Source organism: Psittacula echo, assembly GCF_963264785.1.
Source record: "Psittacula echo genome assembly, chromosome: 6".
In the NCBI taxonomy this organism is placed as follows: Eukaryota; Metazoa; Chordata; class Aves; order Psittaciformes; family Psittacidae; genus Psittacula; species Psittacula echo.
In genome coordinates this window covers 75,269,425-75,286,050 of record NC_137743.1, presented here as the reverse complement: position 1 = coordinate 75,286,050, position 16,626 = coordinate 75,269,425, and the positions used below count along the sequence as shown (strand labels likewise).

The 16,626-nt window shown below is 41.4% G+C and overlaps 1 protein-coding gene across 1 annotated transcript in view; it reads right to left on the bottom strand.

Annotated features, from left to right (window-relative positions):
• ANKRD44 (ankyrin repeat domain 44) overlaps window positions 1–16,626 on the bottom strand; it is a gene marked incomplete at its 5' end in the record, with an annotated part of 69,390 nt that overhangs the window by 22,756 nt on the left and 30,008 nt on the right. Inside the window, 6 exons of the mRNA XM_080621328.1 lie at window positions 5,843–5,954; window positions 6,929–7,012; window positions 9,666–9,806; window positions 10,526–10,594; window positions 13,020–13,083; window positions 14,431–14,513. Of these exons, the coding sequence (XP_080477454.1) occupies window positions 5,843–5,954; window positions 6,929–7,012; window positions 9,666–9,806; window positions 10,526–10,594; window positions 13,020–13,083; window positions 14,431–14,513 (553 nt within the window). The remainder of the gene's footprint in view (window positions 1–5,842; window positions 5,955–6,928; window positions 7,013–9,665; window positions 9,807–10,525; window positions 10,595–13,019; window positions 13,084–14,430; window positions 14,514–16,626) is intronic.

Genomic DNA, 16,626 nt, shown 5'->3' with positions numbered 1-16,626 from the left:
CTTAAGATCAATCTACTCAATAGACAAAAGACAGACACAAAATACACACACTGTGGGAGACCTTGCCTGATGAAGTTAGGTTGCTTTGTAACCCTCAAATACTAACAAACTAATGACAGTTTCTTTTTGAAAGTCTGCTCACGCAGGCAAGCATCTTGCCTTGTATAAATAGGTCTGATTACACCTCTAAAATCCCAGCGCCCACAGCTCTTTCTGAGCTATACAGTCTAATGCAATGCCATATGCCATCATCAAATGCCCTTTTCATTGGATTCAGTAGATTTGAGAGTCAGATATTCTTCATACACTTACATTTAAACACCACACACACAGAGACACAGACAAGGTAACAGCAGAAGTCCATGACTTCTTCCAAACTGAAGGAAAAATGTCTCCTGCAGTTCTGCAAAGGCCTTGTTACTCTCTGTCAGAAGACAGCAGGCAGAAGCGCCTTGCTTTTCCACCCCAGGAAAATAAATACATAAACCAAAAAATAAAGCCCAAGTCTGTCAGAGAGACAAAAGAAACCTCCAAGATTCCAGGCAATACTCCTACCCTACAAGCCAAAGTGCCAGCAGGGTGCCAGAGCAAATGGTGAATTCCTGCACTCACTCGCTTCACAAAGCAGCATTAGATGTCTAGAAAATGTTCTTAGGTTCAAAATTATCTGGTTTCCAAAACAGAAAATCTAAGCCAAAATGCACTGCTATAAGCTAACATATATCACCATACCTAGCATATATAGGCTCCTACCGGTTGTTTAACTAGTGGGTATATCTGGCACTAATGCTGACATTGAAACTCAAGTAATTAAATCAGTCTACCGTGATTCAGGGGGTTCTAGGACTAAAGGACAAATTAGGTTTATTAAAGCTATTTTCAAGCATTAAGTTTCTAAGTTCTTTTCCTTTTTAGAACCACTCGAATTAATGACTTTGCACTTCTCCACTAACGAAGGAGCTTCCAGGCGAGAAAAGCTCTTACAGGTACATTCACTGCATGAAACACTATCACTGCTGGTTTTAGACTAAACACTCCCTCTAAGATATCGGTCATGGGGATGGACAGCCATTTATGGAGGAAAAAACCCAGAATGTATCCCCCAAATGAAGAGATCTGTGTCAGAAGGAGGTCTAGGCACTGCCACTCGGACAAGCATCTGAGCCAGATCCCTATGTGGCTAAAGGCTTTTTAACACCTATCCCAACCACACTTGTGATCCACTCATCACTAATTACCACTGTCCTGCTCACAGATGGATGAATGAACAAATTCTTGCTGGTAAGAGACATATATAATCAGTAGCAGCCACATCAGATTTATGGGGTCTGTGATTTCAATTCCTCCCCAGGTTAAGGAACCAAGTGCTTTGAAGGCACAGTTTAACTATTTTCCCATAGTAGCAGCCAGTCTAATAAAAGATGTTTTCCTTCTCTTCAAACCCAGCCTCTCCCTGCATGACACAGCCCAAGCAACCTTCTGCTAGAAAGAAATCTCCCTCTGCCCCTTCTCCCCGTCACACACAGCTGTGCTTCAGGGCAAGTAGACTGAAATCTGCCTTTCCTTTTGGGCATGGTGTTCAGTGAAACCATGCTCTCCTCCCAGCTTCTAATGAATCAGCCCCTGTGCTGATTTGATTTCTATTAGCCAAAAAGTGAGTTTCATTTGCTGTTTGAATAAAGAGCAGAGTAAAAGAAAAGAATAACCACTGATTCTTTCAGTCAGAGAAGAGATTTCACTCCAGGAGACAGGCATTTCATTGTGTTTGCCCTAACACTGCACAGAAACCTATTTTTGCTAGCACAAAGTGCTTGACTGGCTCTCCAGACAGAACTTCAGTGTGAAATTACAATTTCAGTTTCACTCTGTTCGCACCAATAAGGATTCTGTGATAAGAGATCACTTCAATGAAAAAACCCACCATAATTTTATTGCTTTCAAAGTAGCCTGGCGATGGGATCAGCTCTAAAACACCAGCTAGCGATCATGACCAATATCCCTGAGTACCCAACACCGAAGAAGTCAGTGCTATGTTAACCAAACGTAAGGTTATTTTTAGAAGCAGGGAAGCAGATGGGAGTTTTGGTTGCTTGCGAGCACATGTGCCCACCATTCAGCCTTCATGAATGGCTCCCTACAGATGGAGAAAGAATTCCAGGATCTGCTTCCACTCTTCTCTTTTTAGCAGCATCACGTCATTCACTGCAGCACAACAACCCCACTAACATCCCAGACGACCTAAAGGTCCTCCAGGAAAAAGGAGTCTGTCATCGAGCTCTGCAGTTGAACACACAAACACGGATTTTATTTGTTTGGGTCAAAGGATGTGACCTTTTCACTCTCAATGCTTATTTCTCCTAATACCTCTCCTCTTCCCAAGGAGAGTTATAGCTGAATTCCAGCCAAGGTATTGGGCTCACAGTAAACACATTAGTCAAAAAATGAAAACATATATGGTAGATAAACCTTTCTTCAGGTTTTTTAGTCTTTCTTAAACTACCCTCAAACATGTAGATATCTCATCATGCTGAGAAGCTGTGGTGCTTAAAGCACAGATCAGATCCCTCAGCAAAGGAAACTCCACTGGATCCTGCATCTTCTTCTGCAGACTTCCTTAAGTGAGCATTTATTTAGAAGTAAGCTACTTTAAATACCGCTTGTAACGAAAGCAGGGGGAAGAGGGGAAGCAAAGTTAATGTTGTAAGGTGTTTGATAAACTTGACATATTCTGGAACACTGAAATAATTCCCTGACGTTTTGCCTAAGTACAGTGTTGTGCATGTAGAGAAATACTAGTAACCACTATTCATAAAATCAAGCTTCTTGTTGCACCCACTTTGCCTTAGCTTTGATCAGAATTAAAACTTGATATTTTTATATGACCTCTTTCCTCTAACAGCTTTATGCCCATAAAGAACCGTCTTGTTGTAGGGAAGATAATTCCTAGATATTTTCATCTATGAGCTATCAATAATATTTATCCAAGGGATAAATCAGTAAAATAACAGTGGTTTTGGCACTGACAAATAATGCTTTTATTTCAGTAATCCTGCCTGAAAATCCTCTTCAGGATGGAAATATTTTAGGAGTATTCTGTATGTCAGAATTCCTGTGATGCAGATTCGTGCTTCAAAGTCAGCACTTTTATAACAGATATCAATTTAAAAGTCACGCCTAGAAGAAATTAAGCCTCACTGAATCCTTCACTCAAATATGAATAACTAGAGCAGTTGAAGTACTGCGGTTAATAGCTACCAGAAATACAGATCACGGTTCATGACGAAGTCCTTGTCATAGGTCCACTACAGAGAGCACAACAAACTGTGACCAAGCCACCAGTCAGCCTCACAAGACAGTGAGGCTCCTTTCCATCTGCACCAGATGAATACTTAACTGCAGCTTTTAGACAGAGCCTTCAAAGAGCCGTAAATAACCATAACTCTGTCAAAACCAATTTGATTGCATTACAGGATTGTGATGTCTATCAATGACACTGCTTTATCAGATGAAGGCAGAATCAACAATTAGCTTAACACCTGTGAGTCTCATGTTGGAATAGGTGATTAACTTAGGTATGAGGGTTATTTCCATTTCATACCAAAAGCACAGTTACCTTTCAGCTACTGAAGACTTTGGTCTTGACCCTTTTGCCATCCTGAATCCAAGCAACGCAAAGAAGTCAGCGTAAAGGTGGTGTCTATATCAATGAGTCACTATTAACAGATGTAAAGTTATAAACCTCAGCACTTGGTAACTCACTAGAGCCAGGGAACAACTGCTCACACAAACTAAACAGAATCACCTTCTTCTGACAGTGGGTGCAAAGATGGTGGGTCCTTGTCCTACTGTTGATAGAGCACAAATGCTTTCTGATATACTTAGCTTTTGTATTCCAGAGATAAAATGAGATGTCTGTTAGCCTCTAAACATCAATGGCAAAATCCCAGCCGCCACAGACCTTTCAGGCAGACACCCTAGTCTGCAATAGTGTTCCTTTGCATGCAAAAGGCTAAAATTCATAGCACTTTTCTTTCACCGGAGTACACAGAAGAGCTGTATGACTATACCTCTGGAAATTATGCTTGACCTTGGGTTTCTATACTGCAGCTGTAGTCACAAAGACAGGAGACTGACATGGAAAAACATTGGATTTCTCTGTCCAAATATAGAACACTTGCTGCACAGCTGTTTGTAGCCCACAGTTTGCATTTCATCCTCCAGAATTAAAAGAAAACCCAACACCTCTGATAGGCGCTGCATTCCCAGCGCTTCCTTTTGTCTGGCAAGCCTAAGCAACACTGGGACTTGACAGCAGGTCATTGTCTGCAACTGATCTGTTGCCAGACAATGTGCAAAGCAACAAGTGAAAGAAAAGAGAGGTGACCTTGCTCTGTGCCTGCTCCATGCCTCACAGCACACGGGGACCATGACACAAAGGCTGAAAGAGAATTCCCTACCAAAGATGCTTTTATGGAGGTCCCTGCTCATGCAAGTCATGCAAGAATCTGGTGGTAAGACATGGGTAAGGTTTCAATACAGGTTGCTGTAGCCATACAAGTGTAGACTTGTACACAGCAGAGAGGGGGCTACTCTCTCTATATATGTACCCTTCAAATACCAAGAACCTTTCAGTTTGTTCCAAATGGGCAGCAGGTTTAGCAGAGGACTCTTCCATCCCCACGGGCAGAATCACAAGAGATCAGCTCAGGTAGAAGGCTATGAACAAGGAAAGGCTGTATTTGCTGCCACAAGCAACAAAGGAGCACTGATATTTTAAGTGTCCTAAATACGCATGCTTGCAGGTGGGAGCTAAAAAGGTCTAACATCCCACCTGACATTCTGACCCAGGGTATAATTACAGGTCAAGGTTTACAAGCTGCTGTAACCGTGCTGTAGGCCAGCTGCAGTATTTCTCCTGCAATGGCAGGAATGGACAGTGCAGTTACATGTGGTGTGAAAGCAGCATGTGCTGTGCAGAAATCCTTTTCAATAATTACAAACTTTGACTCTTCAACAAAGAAAGAACGAACCAAAGAACATAGAACAGTAACCAGCACACTCTTACTAAAGCAGCTCTATACAATACTCTAATCAGAGCTCTTTATTTTTTAAGCAATTAAAGCCTATTTATATGTGACACAATAATTTTGGGTCACCCTGTATATCAAGCAGTTCAGTTAACACCTATCTTCATGACTCTCCTTTTTACAAGTCACAAACTTCTATAAATCCATACTATACCTCTCCCAAATCCAATTTTTGGCTAAAAATATTTGGCTTCTTATGAGATGCAATTTCTAATCATTCAGGTCCAGGATATTAAAAAACAACACCACCACCCAGTTACATTACATACAAGGTTAATCTTGATTATGGTAACTCTATCAATGCGGCTATTGCTTCGCCAGGGGAAAAAAGGCACTGCAGGTAAGCAGCTGACAAAAGCTATTTACCCTCAATTTGCAAGTCAGATAATGTGCCAGGTAAATAAGGCACATATGCTGCCACGCACTGGGAACTATCCCTTACTGCTAGCACATACACATATACTGGGAATATTTTGATCACAGTTAAAAGTAATTTGAGCACACATATAAACTCCACTCAAAGACAACATTTAAACACCAGCTTGTTAAACAAGGACTGGATTATCAAGATGAACACATTTCTAAGATCCATCTGGTTGCATATATTTGAGTTTGCTGCACCATATTACACGGTTTTTACAGATTTCTGAATATCCAAAGAACTCAAATAGTAACCGTCAGGGAAGTTCATAATACTGGCATAGGCACATGTATATCACCAGATAAGAGACTTCTGAAACTGCCTGAGCACTCACCAGTTCCAAACACTGCCGGTGCCCGTATGCAGCAGCATAATGCACAGTGTTGTACCCCTCTTTGTCTTGGATGGATGGATTGGCATCATTCTGCAGGAGGAACTCCAGACACCTGTGGACAATTCACTAGTGTAAATGTGAGCTCACAATATTTAACAGACTCATCCCTCACTGCAGCTAGGAGTGACCCTGAAAACTGGCAGTTAATTCCAGCAGCACCTCAGACTGCATTTCACCAACAGCTCCTCACATTCACCATTATTTCAAACAGAAAAGCCCCACTCATCTTTGAGGATCAGCTTCACAAAAAACAATTTCAACCTAAGTTTTGCAGGTACTCTAGATCACAAAAAGTATTGTTTATGACAAAGGCCAAAAGAAAACTACCAACTCTGTACCATCGTGTACACAGCCTAGAACTGCTACCACTCAGGTAAAAACTTCTATCAGACCACTGGCCTCCAAACATGCACTATGGCCAGCTGAAAAATAGACTTAGCTGAGTTAATTTCCTGGCATATATGTACATAAACATATTTTCTTCTCTTGTTTGGTTTTGTATTTTGTTTTAAATCATGTGCTTTTCAAAGGATCCCTTATGGTCCTGCCACTTTTTCTTATAATCATCATGAAACCATTTTGTTATTAGTTCTGTCTTCCGTAGCTTGTAATTTGTGGTGAACGTAAGGCTGTCGTATGAAAAAAAGGGATTTTTAAAACAAAAACTAGATGAAAATGTCAATCTGAGTAAATGCATCGAGGAAGCCATTGGCTACTTCTTTTTGCAACATACATGCTCAGGGCGAAGCATTAAAATAAGACAGTGCATGATACTAAAGAATGATGAAATTACTGAGGCAGTACATTTTCAGCAACATTTCAGCAACAAGCACAGAAACAGAAATGTTAGGTATTATGTGCACAGAGAAGAGTGTAGAGCTTTTTCCTCCAGGTTAGCCTTCACTAAAGCCAAGCACTGTGTTTAGCAGAGCAATGAATGAGCAAAAGCAGAGTGTAAAACTGCAGCCCAAAGCAGCGGCATTCTCCAGAAATGAGGTCTAACTGCTTTATTGACACCAAACTTACAATGCAGCTTCTTTTTCCTTCATCTCAGTGGCTCTTTCAAGTTCTTCAGCATTTTCATGGGAGTTACCTAAAATATTCTTTCTTCTTAGCATAGAGGACAGAAAAATGCAACTTATTTCATAAGTATCATACCAGTGATTCCAATGCAGTCTGCCACCCATCCCCAACCTCCTCTGCAAGGAGCTCACCTCCTCCAGCCAACAGTAAGAATTACATAAACTAAATGAGTGCACTGCATGGGTCTGCAGCTGGTAAGTTTTGCAAGCTATAGAGACAACTACAATGTGCTAGTTTATTGACCTGCAAACCAATGCCAGGAATGAAACAAGAAAGGAATCTGGTCTCTATCAGAAACAGTTTGATCATCGCTTTCTAGAGTCCTTTTGTTTTCCCTACAGCAATGTTGTGCATTTTGTTTCCTTTGCAGAGAGGAACTCAGGACTACCAAGCTTGCTTCTTCCTACAGTAAGCTGCTAGTTCTCTAGCATTTAGGATTTAGAGAAACTTCAACCACTAAGTCGGCCTATTTGATTCTGCATTAGCTGGGTTGCTGGCTCTTCCTCACTTTCTGTGAATCATCTTGGAAACAATGTGTGCATCTTCTGGTGAGGTTCTTCAGGTTCTTCAAAGAATGTCTTCTCAGCATGTCTTCATGTTCCTGCACCCTCCTGGATTACTTTTGGCACCTCTGCTTCCCAGCTGGATGGATGGCACACAGAACACTATAATTTGTGATCTTACAGCCATAAGCTTTCTTGGCCACTAAGGCTAGTAGAGAATACATTTACAAACTGCTGTCATCATGGATTGGTAGCTTGAAAGGCTTGTAGAAGGACAGTTTGCTAATTTCAATCCATATAACATGCAAATTCCAGACTGGCTTCTGCACAATACGGAACAGTACATTCCTTCTTTACTACGCATTTTCCCATTTGTAATATCAAGATCCGACATTCTTCCTGTGGGTGCTAGCAATAATAGGTTGTTCCACAAACGCAGGGTCTGTCTGATGTCCACTGACTCAGAGAAAACTTATTACTAATAAAATAACTCCCCTGAATATTAACATTGTAAGCTCATAAACAGCACTCATGTGCTATGCTGAAGTCCCACCTGCAGTTGCTTTCAGTTAACTATAGATGTGTGACATCCCAGAAGAAGATTCCCTGCACCAAGACTTCTCCTTGCTCAAACCTGCCCACATCCAAAGCTAAATAATTATGAAGATTCTTTGGGCTGAGACTGCCTGACCTTGGGAGGTTTTTGCCATTCAGCAGGAAAAAAAGATATGCTGACCTATAAAATCATGGGCTGCAAATAGCGTATCATCTGTGTAACAAGACTTCTTCCAGAGCATCTCAAACTGGAAAATTTGCTGAGAAGACAGCACCACAACATCAGATTCACTTTAGGTTTGGACTATGAGGGCAAATAAAGGCCACACACTCCTGACAATGTTCAGGATGTGAGTAAAGCAAGCTTTTGTTTTTAATTAGTTATGGAAGTGGGTATATCCTGAAGTTAACCAAGCGCATGTTTAAATGCAGGAACTTCACCTACAAAGAGCCAAAAGCTGAAAACCACACACCAAATCATCACTGTCAACATCCCAAGCAACACCTCTCCTGAGCAAGACAGAATTAGAAACAGCCAGTGCTGAAAGCCTTCCTACAAGCCTATTCTGATTGCAATGACAAGCACAGACCTTTGAAGATCCTCCTGCCTTCTTTCCAGCACTGCTCAAGTTTGAGGATGATAAGGAAGACATTCTTTATATCACAGCAAATGATGAAGAAGCTACCAAGGCTCTGGTATGGCATTCAAACCTCTACCATAAAGTTAAGCCTGAGTTTTCTTGTGATGCCTCAGTGGCTTTGAGATGGTATTCTGCTGGGAATGAGCCAGATGTATTTTTACCAGACCTCACTACACAAGAAACCTTAGCATCTAGAGGAATGAGAGAGAGAAACATGGGATAACCTACAATAAACACAGGCCACTAACAGTTTTAAGAGAGAACTAACAGGATAACTGAACTTGTTTTATAGAGTATGTTATAAGGACGAGATTGCCAAAATATGCAACTATCTGGGAATTAGGAACTGCAGTCTCTAACCACAGGATTTCTAAGTGCTGCAGCTGTTTTCCCCCCTTCTCCCAAGAAGAGCACTGCATTCTGTCAAAGGATATTCCCCAGTCCTCTCTCTTTTTAAAGTCTCTGAAAACAACCTGTTTGGCCAATGGGGGGCATTTTTATCAGCTCTGAGAGTGGAGACAGACTGGCGGATAGTTCTACCCCATCACTTCAAGAAAGTCTGTCAGAATGGCTAAAAGTCTTTCTGTCACTGCAGCTCACCTAGGAAAACCTCTGCTGCTGTCTCTTGCTCCATCCCTTCTGAGGGACTTGCAAAGCAGATGTAGAAAATTCTCTGAGCTTCCTTGTGTGAGAAAACCACACAGAGGAAAACTGAAAATGTGGTGTAAAATAGTTCAGTAGGACACTGTGGCTGCAAAACTGTGGGTTACATCAAAAGTAACTGAGCTGAAATGCCACATCATCTGGGGATTTGGCATATAGTCAGAGCAACTCAGTGTGGAGCTATGTGCACATCTGAGAGAAATTCCTTTGCTAGCAGGATCATTTTTTTGGCTCAAGTGAAATAGCATCATGAAAAGAATAGAATGACTCTAATTTAGCAGAACACTTTCAACAAGGAATACGAAGAAGCTTCCTTACTTTCGGTCTATGTCAGAAGCAGCAGCATAGTGCAAAGGGGTGCGTCCCCAGTCATCTGTTTCATTAATATTGGCTCCTGTTGTCACCAGTGTCTCAATACAGTGGAAATGACAATTTGCAGCTGCATAGTGCAGAGGTGTCCTGCAACATAAGTGACAATTTGTTACCTTGTATTCCAGTACGCACCACCAAAGATAATAAGAAATCTTAACTGCTGCATTGCTACAGATTTCCAGCAGTGCCTTGTGCTCCTGTGATGAAATGCAAAGTTATGGAAATTGAACAAAACACTGTGTTAATAGGAAGTTTTGGTGCTCCTACAAAGCCTAATAGGATACACATCATCAACCTGTGCTTTGCAAACAGCCTATTTCCAGTGACAGCCTCTGCTGTTGCTCTGCATACATGCTACTTTCTTCCAGTTGGGAGGCAGAGCAAAGCATGGTGTCCCTCACATCATCTTATTTAGGTGGCATAGCAACACTTCGTATGGGGAAAAAACCCCTCAGAGAAGAACGTCAAATCACAGCAATCCTCCCATTGTAACCCAGGTGTTGTCTTGGACACACAAGCACAAGAATTTAGGCAATGAGAGCAGCAATATGGAAAAAAAATGAACCTGTGATATTTTTAAACCAGAAAACTCAAGAGGGTGGGATGGCTTTTACGTATTTAATGAAGTCTGCACCTGTCTGTCTGGCATATAACTGTGGCAGCAAGAGTTCTGCAGGGAAGGCCAAACTCCTACTTTATTTCACTGTCATTTTTCATTGAAGATATGATTTCCAGACTGACGCAAGTCTTTCTTCCCTGCCTTCTAGATTCTTTTCTTTTTAAAATAAGCTTCATCATTTACTTACCTCCCACATTTGTCCTTCTTATTAAAATCTGCTCCACTGCTTTGCAAGAGTTTTATACATTCAACATTACTGGAAAGAGAAGGAAAGAAAACAAAACATGAACAAACCAGAAGTTTACATCTGTGTTGCTCCCTGCCTTCAAAATGAGAGAGTTCCTCTATTTTGTATTATTTGCCATGCAAAACCAAAGTAGAGCCAAACGCAATGTGAAATTCAATCCAACAGAACATGAAGCTTTAAAAAGCTAATTCTTTTTTTTTTTCCAGAAAACCTTTAACTTCCCTTTTGCAGAAGAAAAACAATTCATTTTCCAAATAGAGCACAGTAAATGTGATGTGAGTTCAGCGTGTTTGGAGGTTTGCAATGGGAGCTGTACTCTTAACGCTTCCCGCACTGAACTGGCATTTTATAAGAGAATTTTAGGGGAAAGTTGTTGCTAGCTCGTAAAATGCCAGTCCAATAATGAAGAGGTGACATTTAACGAATTCCACCCCCGTTCAGCAAAGCAGTCAACAGTAATCACTTTGCTCAAATCCTGTTTACTTAGTGAGATTTAATCACAAGAGTTACTCCTAAGGTAACTTTTTTTACATGATTCGTTGACTATTGACAGATTTAAGCACATCTGTAAGCGCTTGGTTGAATAAGGGGCATAGCTATTTGAAGTGATTGTCGTATCAATATTGCATTTATATAAGTGGGTGAGTTGGACTCCTTTGTATCTGTTGAAGGAATTCACCCCATCATAGCTGCTTCTTCATCTTTAAAGCCAGCTGATTTTTAATAGAAAACAAAACAGCTCAACTCTCACATCTTTTATAATGCAAGTGAATATATATATGACTCCAAGCCAGAAAATGACATAAATAAGTGCAGCACTTTCCAACACTCCCTGTCATTCATAGGGACAATAAATCACTGGTGTTCACAATCAGATGAGCAGGCGTTTGAAGCATGTTCTTTTCCTAGTACTCATGCAACTCCCATTAATATAATCGGAGTAACAGGCATGTGCCAGGAAAAAAATGAATGCCTTTTCTATAGCTCCAGCTCCAGGAAAAAAAGAAGACTGGATGCAATATGTTGGCATACGTTCATCCCTACTCTAATTTGCTATTGCATAAAATAGCTACAGAACACTCACCACAATGTACTAAAAATAAAAACACTTGTTAGTGATGACAATTGCAGTAAACCACTGGAAAAATATGGTTTATTTTCACAAGCCACTTTTGCTTCTTACAAAGCCTCTCCTTTTCTTTCAGACTTCCAGGTGGTTTTTCTTATTCTTTTGGGGTACAGCGCTATTGAACTATACCATAATCATCTCCATCCAAGTAACAGTCATACCCCCGCTATTAATGTCAGAGAGGTATCATGAAGGGTAACACCATAAGGATGACAGAAACAGTATTTGGACCGATTTTATTATTTTTTTTGTAATAATAAAAAACTCTGTGATACTCGTTTTGGTTCACTGGGAAGAAGAACCAACTTCCAGAAAGACCGCCAAGCGCTTGCTGTGGATGACCATTTCTGCTTGCTATAAATACAGAGAATCCAAGCTGGGCTCTAGCCAAGGCTTCATTTCAGCTGTTTACTGGGCCATAAAGTACTCAACAGAAGAGTCAAAACTCAATGCTTGCCAAATGCTGTCCTTTTGCTAGGTTAACTTCACAGCACTCCACTGACAATTACTTGGAAATACTTAAACTAACTGGATGCTACATTTACAACTTGAATTGATGCATTTCATTTTTCATTTGTTGCTATTTCTGGCCTCCCAGCACTTATCAGGAATGCATCACTCTGAGAGAACAAGTCTTTTGCCTCTTCAGTGTGGAGGCTGAGGGTTATTTGCTTGTTCTAGGGTTGTTTTTTTGTTGTTGTTTTGCCTTGTTGTATTTTCTTTTAGTATCTTTTCAATTTGCACCCGAAAAATGGGAAAGAGGGAGATGAGCTGTGTTCAGACTCCAGGGTTTCAATATGATGGGCACTGTTGCATTTTCAGACAAGGACACAGTCCAAAGGTGGATGCCGGGAATAATTCCCCTACCAGCAGCATCCCAGGAGCTACAGCTCCTCTTCCTTACTCACTTTGTCCCAGGTGCTGGTGATTTCCTGCTGACTGCTGGCCCTCAGCAATGGTTGTGGTCAAAACACAGACCTGGGTGATTATGCAGTACCCCCATCTAAAGCTGAGGCAGTCTTCTGAAGGCCATGAAAAGAAGTTTTATCCTATGCCTGAAAGCCATGCTTCAAATTGCCCAGCTCTCTGCAGTAGACAGAATCAGACCATCTCCTTTACTTTGCAAGCAACCCCTACATGAGGGCAGTGGCAAAAGACAACCTCAATAGACCCAAATTTGACATCAGACTGCTTTGCTTCCCTTGCATCACAATAAATTCCTCTGTGGATGGCACAGTCAAGTTGGCTGGCACCAAACCTGCAACGAAGCCACAAAATAACTGACAACAGCTACAGTGGACTCACCCTCCTGCAGCGGCAGCGTGGAGGCACGTTCTTCCAAAACTATCGGGGGTGTCTATTTCAAAGCCTGCAGACAGCACGTGCTCATTACTAAACAAGGACACTATGCTATACTTTTGTCCTAGTTAAACCACAAGAAACATTGCAGAGACAGAAAAATCAGTTAGTTGGGAAAGAAACAGAACACAAGCAACTACAGTCAGAAAGAGGTTGTCAGGGGAACGGCGAGCAGCTGCTCCATCCAGTTTGGCAGCTCTATAAAAAGAGCTGCAAAGTCGACGAGCATCTATTTCCACATCCAGCTCTCCTCGCCACATCCCTATTTAAAACAGTGTGACGGGCATTTATGAGGCAGATACTTATCAAGAGGACTGCAAGAGCAGGACATGAAGACAGAAAACATGAAGAAATGAAGAAAAAACAGAGTCAGATTTTGAAATGGGGCCATTTTTATTGCATGTGGTTTTCAGGTTGAAAAGAGGCTTCCAGGAGCACTTGTTGATATTCAAAGGTGCACAAGGCCAAAGGATATAAACCTGGCAGTAATTATATCTGGTCACCCAGAGCTGCTGCTCCTCCTTTCAGATCTACTGGTCAAGGTTAAAACACACCAAGGTTTAATGGAATGAGTATGCAATTACCATTTTCCATGCTTTATCCTACAGGACTCAAGTTTAGGGGAAAAAGTCACTGTAGGAGATTTTAGGTGTATAGTAACAAAGCAATTTTCTAGAAAAAGCATATGATCTGCCTTGTGACTTTTTAATTCATGGGAGCTCTTGCCTGGAAAGAAAGAACTTGGGATTTGGCACCTGATGATGGCTCTTTTGTTAACACTTGCGTCAGCAAGCTCCTTCTTCTGCTTTGGGCTCTGGTGAGGATCCTGAGAACTGCTCTCTCAACGCTACACTTTTCACTCATTTCCCATCTCATGCTCACAGAGCTTTGGCCAGCCTTACTCCTTTACTCTCTTCAAATTCAGAGACACGCTTTAGCTCTATCTAGAATACATCATCAACAGTGAGATGTAAATACCCACAACAGTGCAGAACCAAGGGGGTAACTTCCTGAATTATTCCTTGGGGGAAGAGAACCCAAACCAAGACAGTTTCTCACAGTCCTACAGTTTGGAAAAAGGCTCCTCAATTTCCTCCCTCCTCCTGGTGAATGAATATAAACTCTCTAAATCTGCCAGGAGAAAAGAATTTCGGGCATGAGCAATGCAGGATAGGAGGAAGTACCAGCATGCCATTAGGAAAGCCTCGCGTGCTCCTGTACATTACACCACACAGGCCAACACAGCAGCACAGGAAGTCTTTCACTTGAACAATCCACAACAATGGGTACAAAAGGGGCCACAAGCAGCAGAGACACACACTACTGGAGCTCCACAGACACTGTGGGATTTACTTACCCGATGACAACAACTTCCTGCAGCAGTCTGAGTGAGCATTCAGCGCTGCTAAGTGTAAAGGGAACATGTTGTGGATCCCACACCTGAAAGGCACAACAGCCTCATTACACAGAGTGACGTGGAAATGCAGGTTACACACAGACATGACACATGAAAAGCTCCTTCCTCAAAAGCAATAGTTTTTATCCTTTCAAGGAAGATTCTTCCTTGGTTCCTGCCATTTATTTTTATCTGTATTTCCTTAGCAGCCTTCTTGGGAGTTAAAAATATTCTGATACAGCAATATCTTGGCTTTAGGCTTTGAACAGAATGTGGCAGGAAGGTTTCTAAAAATTCAAGGCGAAAGCCAAGGTAAAGGAGGAAGCGAGAGAGCAGATATTGCTTGGAGTCAATTTCCTGGTGTGGGATGCACAAATTTCTGCATCAGCCACGGATACTGCAACTCCCATTCTGAGGTATAAGTAAATGCCTAAATCTTCTTAGTATTTTTTTCTGAAACCCATTTTTCCTGCAGTTAACATCCTTTAGATAACTCTTACGTGGGCTTTCAAAGCCTCCACTTCTTCCCTCTCTCTCCCCTGGGGTTAGGGTAGCTGAAGGCTCTTCTTCACACTTTCCTTTAGGCTGCCATGACACACGCAGTTTTCTTCCCACGTCCTAAGAACCAAACATCGGATTTTCCTATTTGCTCCAGCTACTCTCCTCATGCTCCTTTTCACTTTTTCCCCTTGTTCAACACATGACTCTTTTCAATTACAATATGAACTTCTCACAGCAGACATGCTCGGCAAAAAAATGATAGGTAGGCATCTATCATTAGGCTAAATCTCCATCAGGCAACCACATAGTTTTCAAACAAGCTTAGCACTCAGCAGCTTTTATTAATATCAACAAATGATCCCAGTTCAGTCCCTAAGCACGCCACTCTTTACAGTCTCAGAAGACTTTTGGGTTTGGACATCCTGGCTTCTGTCATTTAGCATTGTTTTGTAAGAAGCATCTTGTTAGTCTAGAAATAAGATTCTACCGGCAGTCCTCCAAGTGCACATAAACACAGAGCCTCTGAAACCAACTATCTCAACAAGATTAGCATCTCCTGCCTGCTTCAGCAGATGTATTTTTGACAAATTACAACTCTTGAACAACAGCAGATGGATTCATATCTGCCCTTCATTTCTGGAAGACAATTGGTGGATGGGTGAGTATGATCACCTTGTGGAAAAGGAAGTCAGATAGGGATCCAAAGATGAAGGAACTTGTCTTTCTGCAAGACTCACAGTAAATCATACTATCTTACAAAGCTTTAGACAAAAATGAAGGTGGGTGTTTATAAAGAAACTTTACTCTCTCCAACACTTTATACATAAATGTGTTTAACTAAGTTTGGCTTGTCTTTAAAAAGCTTACGGTTTCCAGAACCCACAGGTTCATCTTTCCTCTGTCTTCACACTAAATGTGTCCTCCTCACTGCTGCACTACACTACAGAGTGGTGCTGTACAGATTCTAATTTTGCCAGTGTCAGCAATCTACATCTAAGAGTAAATATATTAAAAGATGACCTGACAGCCTATTCTTTGAAAGGAACAGCACAAGTTCCACCAAACTGCTGTATCTGTATAAACAGACTGCATTTTTCTGCTGTGGATTCATTTATTTAAGCTAACATTGTACATTCTGTATTGCTGTGCTTCTTCCTACTCCTATTTCTCTCTATTTCTTCCTCCACCTAGTTACCTGAAGCAGTATTTTCCTTCTTTTAGGTCAAGATTTCCACTCAGCACACGGTTTGGCCAGTTTCCATCAAAAATCACTATCTGCACATCTGCTAACCAGTGTCACACTTCTGTACTGCTGTTCACACTGGTTCCTCCCATCACTTACGCACTTTCCACTTTAAATGCAGTTGCCTTAAAGGCTGACTGATCTGTCTGCAGTTGTTGCTAACAACACTGCAGAATTGTCACAGCCAGTTCAGGGAGCTCAGCCAGAGTTATTTACATGTAGCACATATGAAAGCCCATTCCCAGCATTTCAATGCTCCTTGTTCAGCACAGACAGCAGCATCATTTGGATCTGTCTGATATCTTAGAGACAACTTCCTGCACCACTTATTTCTGCTGCTGGAAGAAGTATTTAATTTGATCAATGTTCCAGTCACCCAAGTGTGAAATAGAAATTTCTGACTGGATAACCCT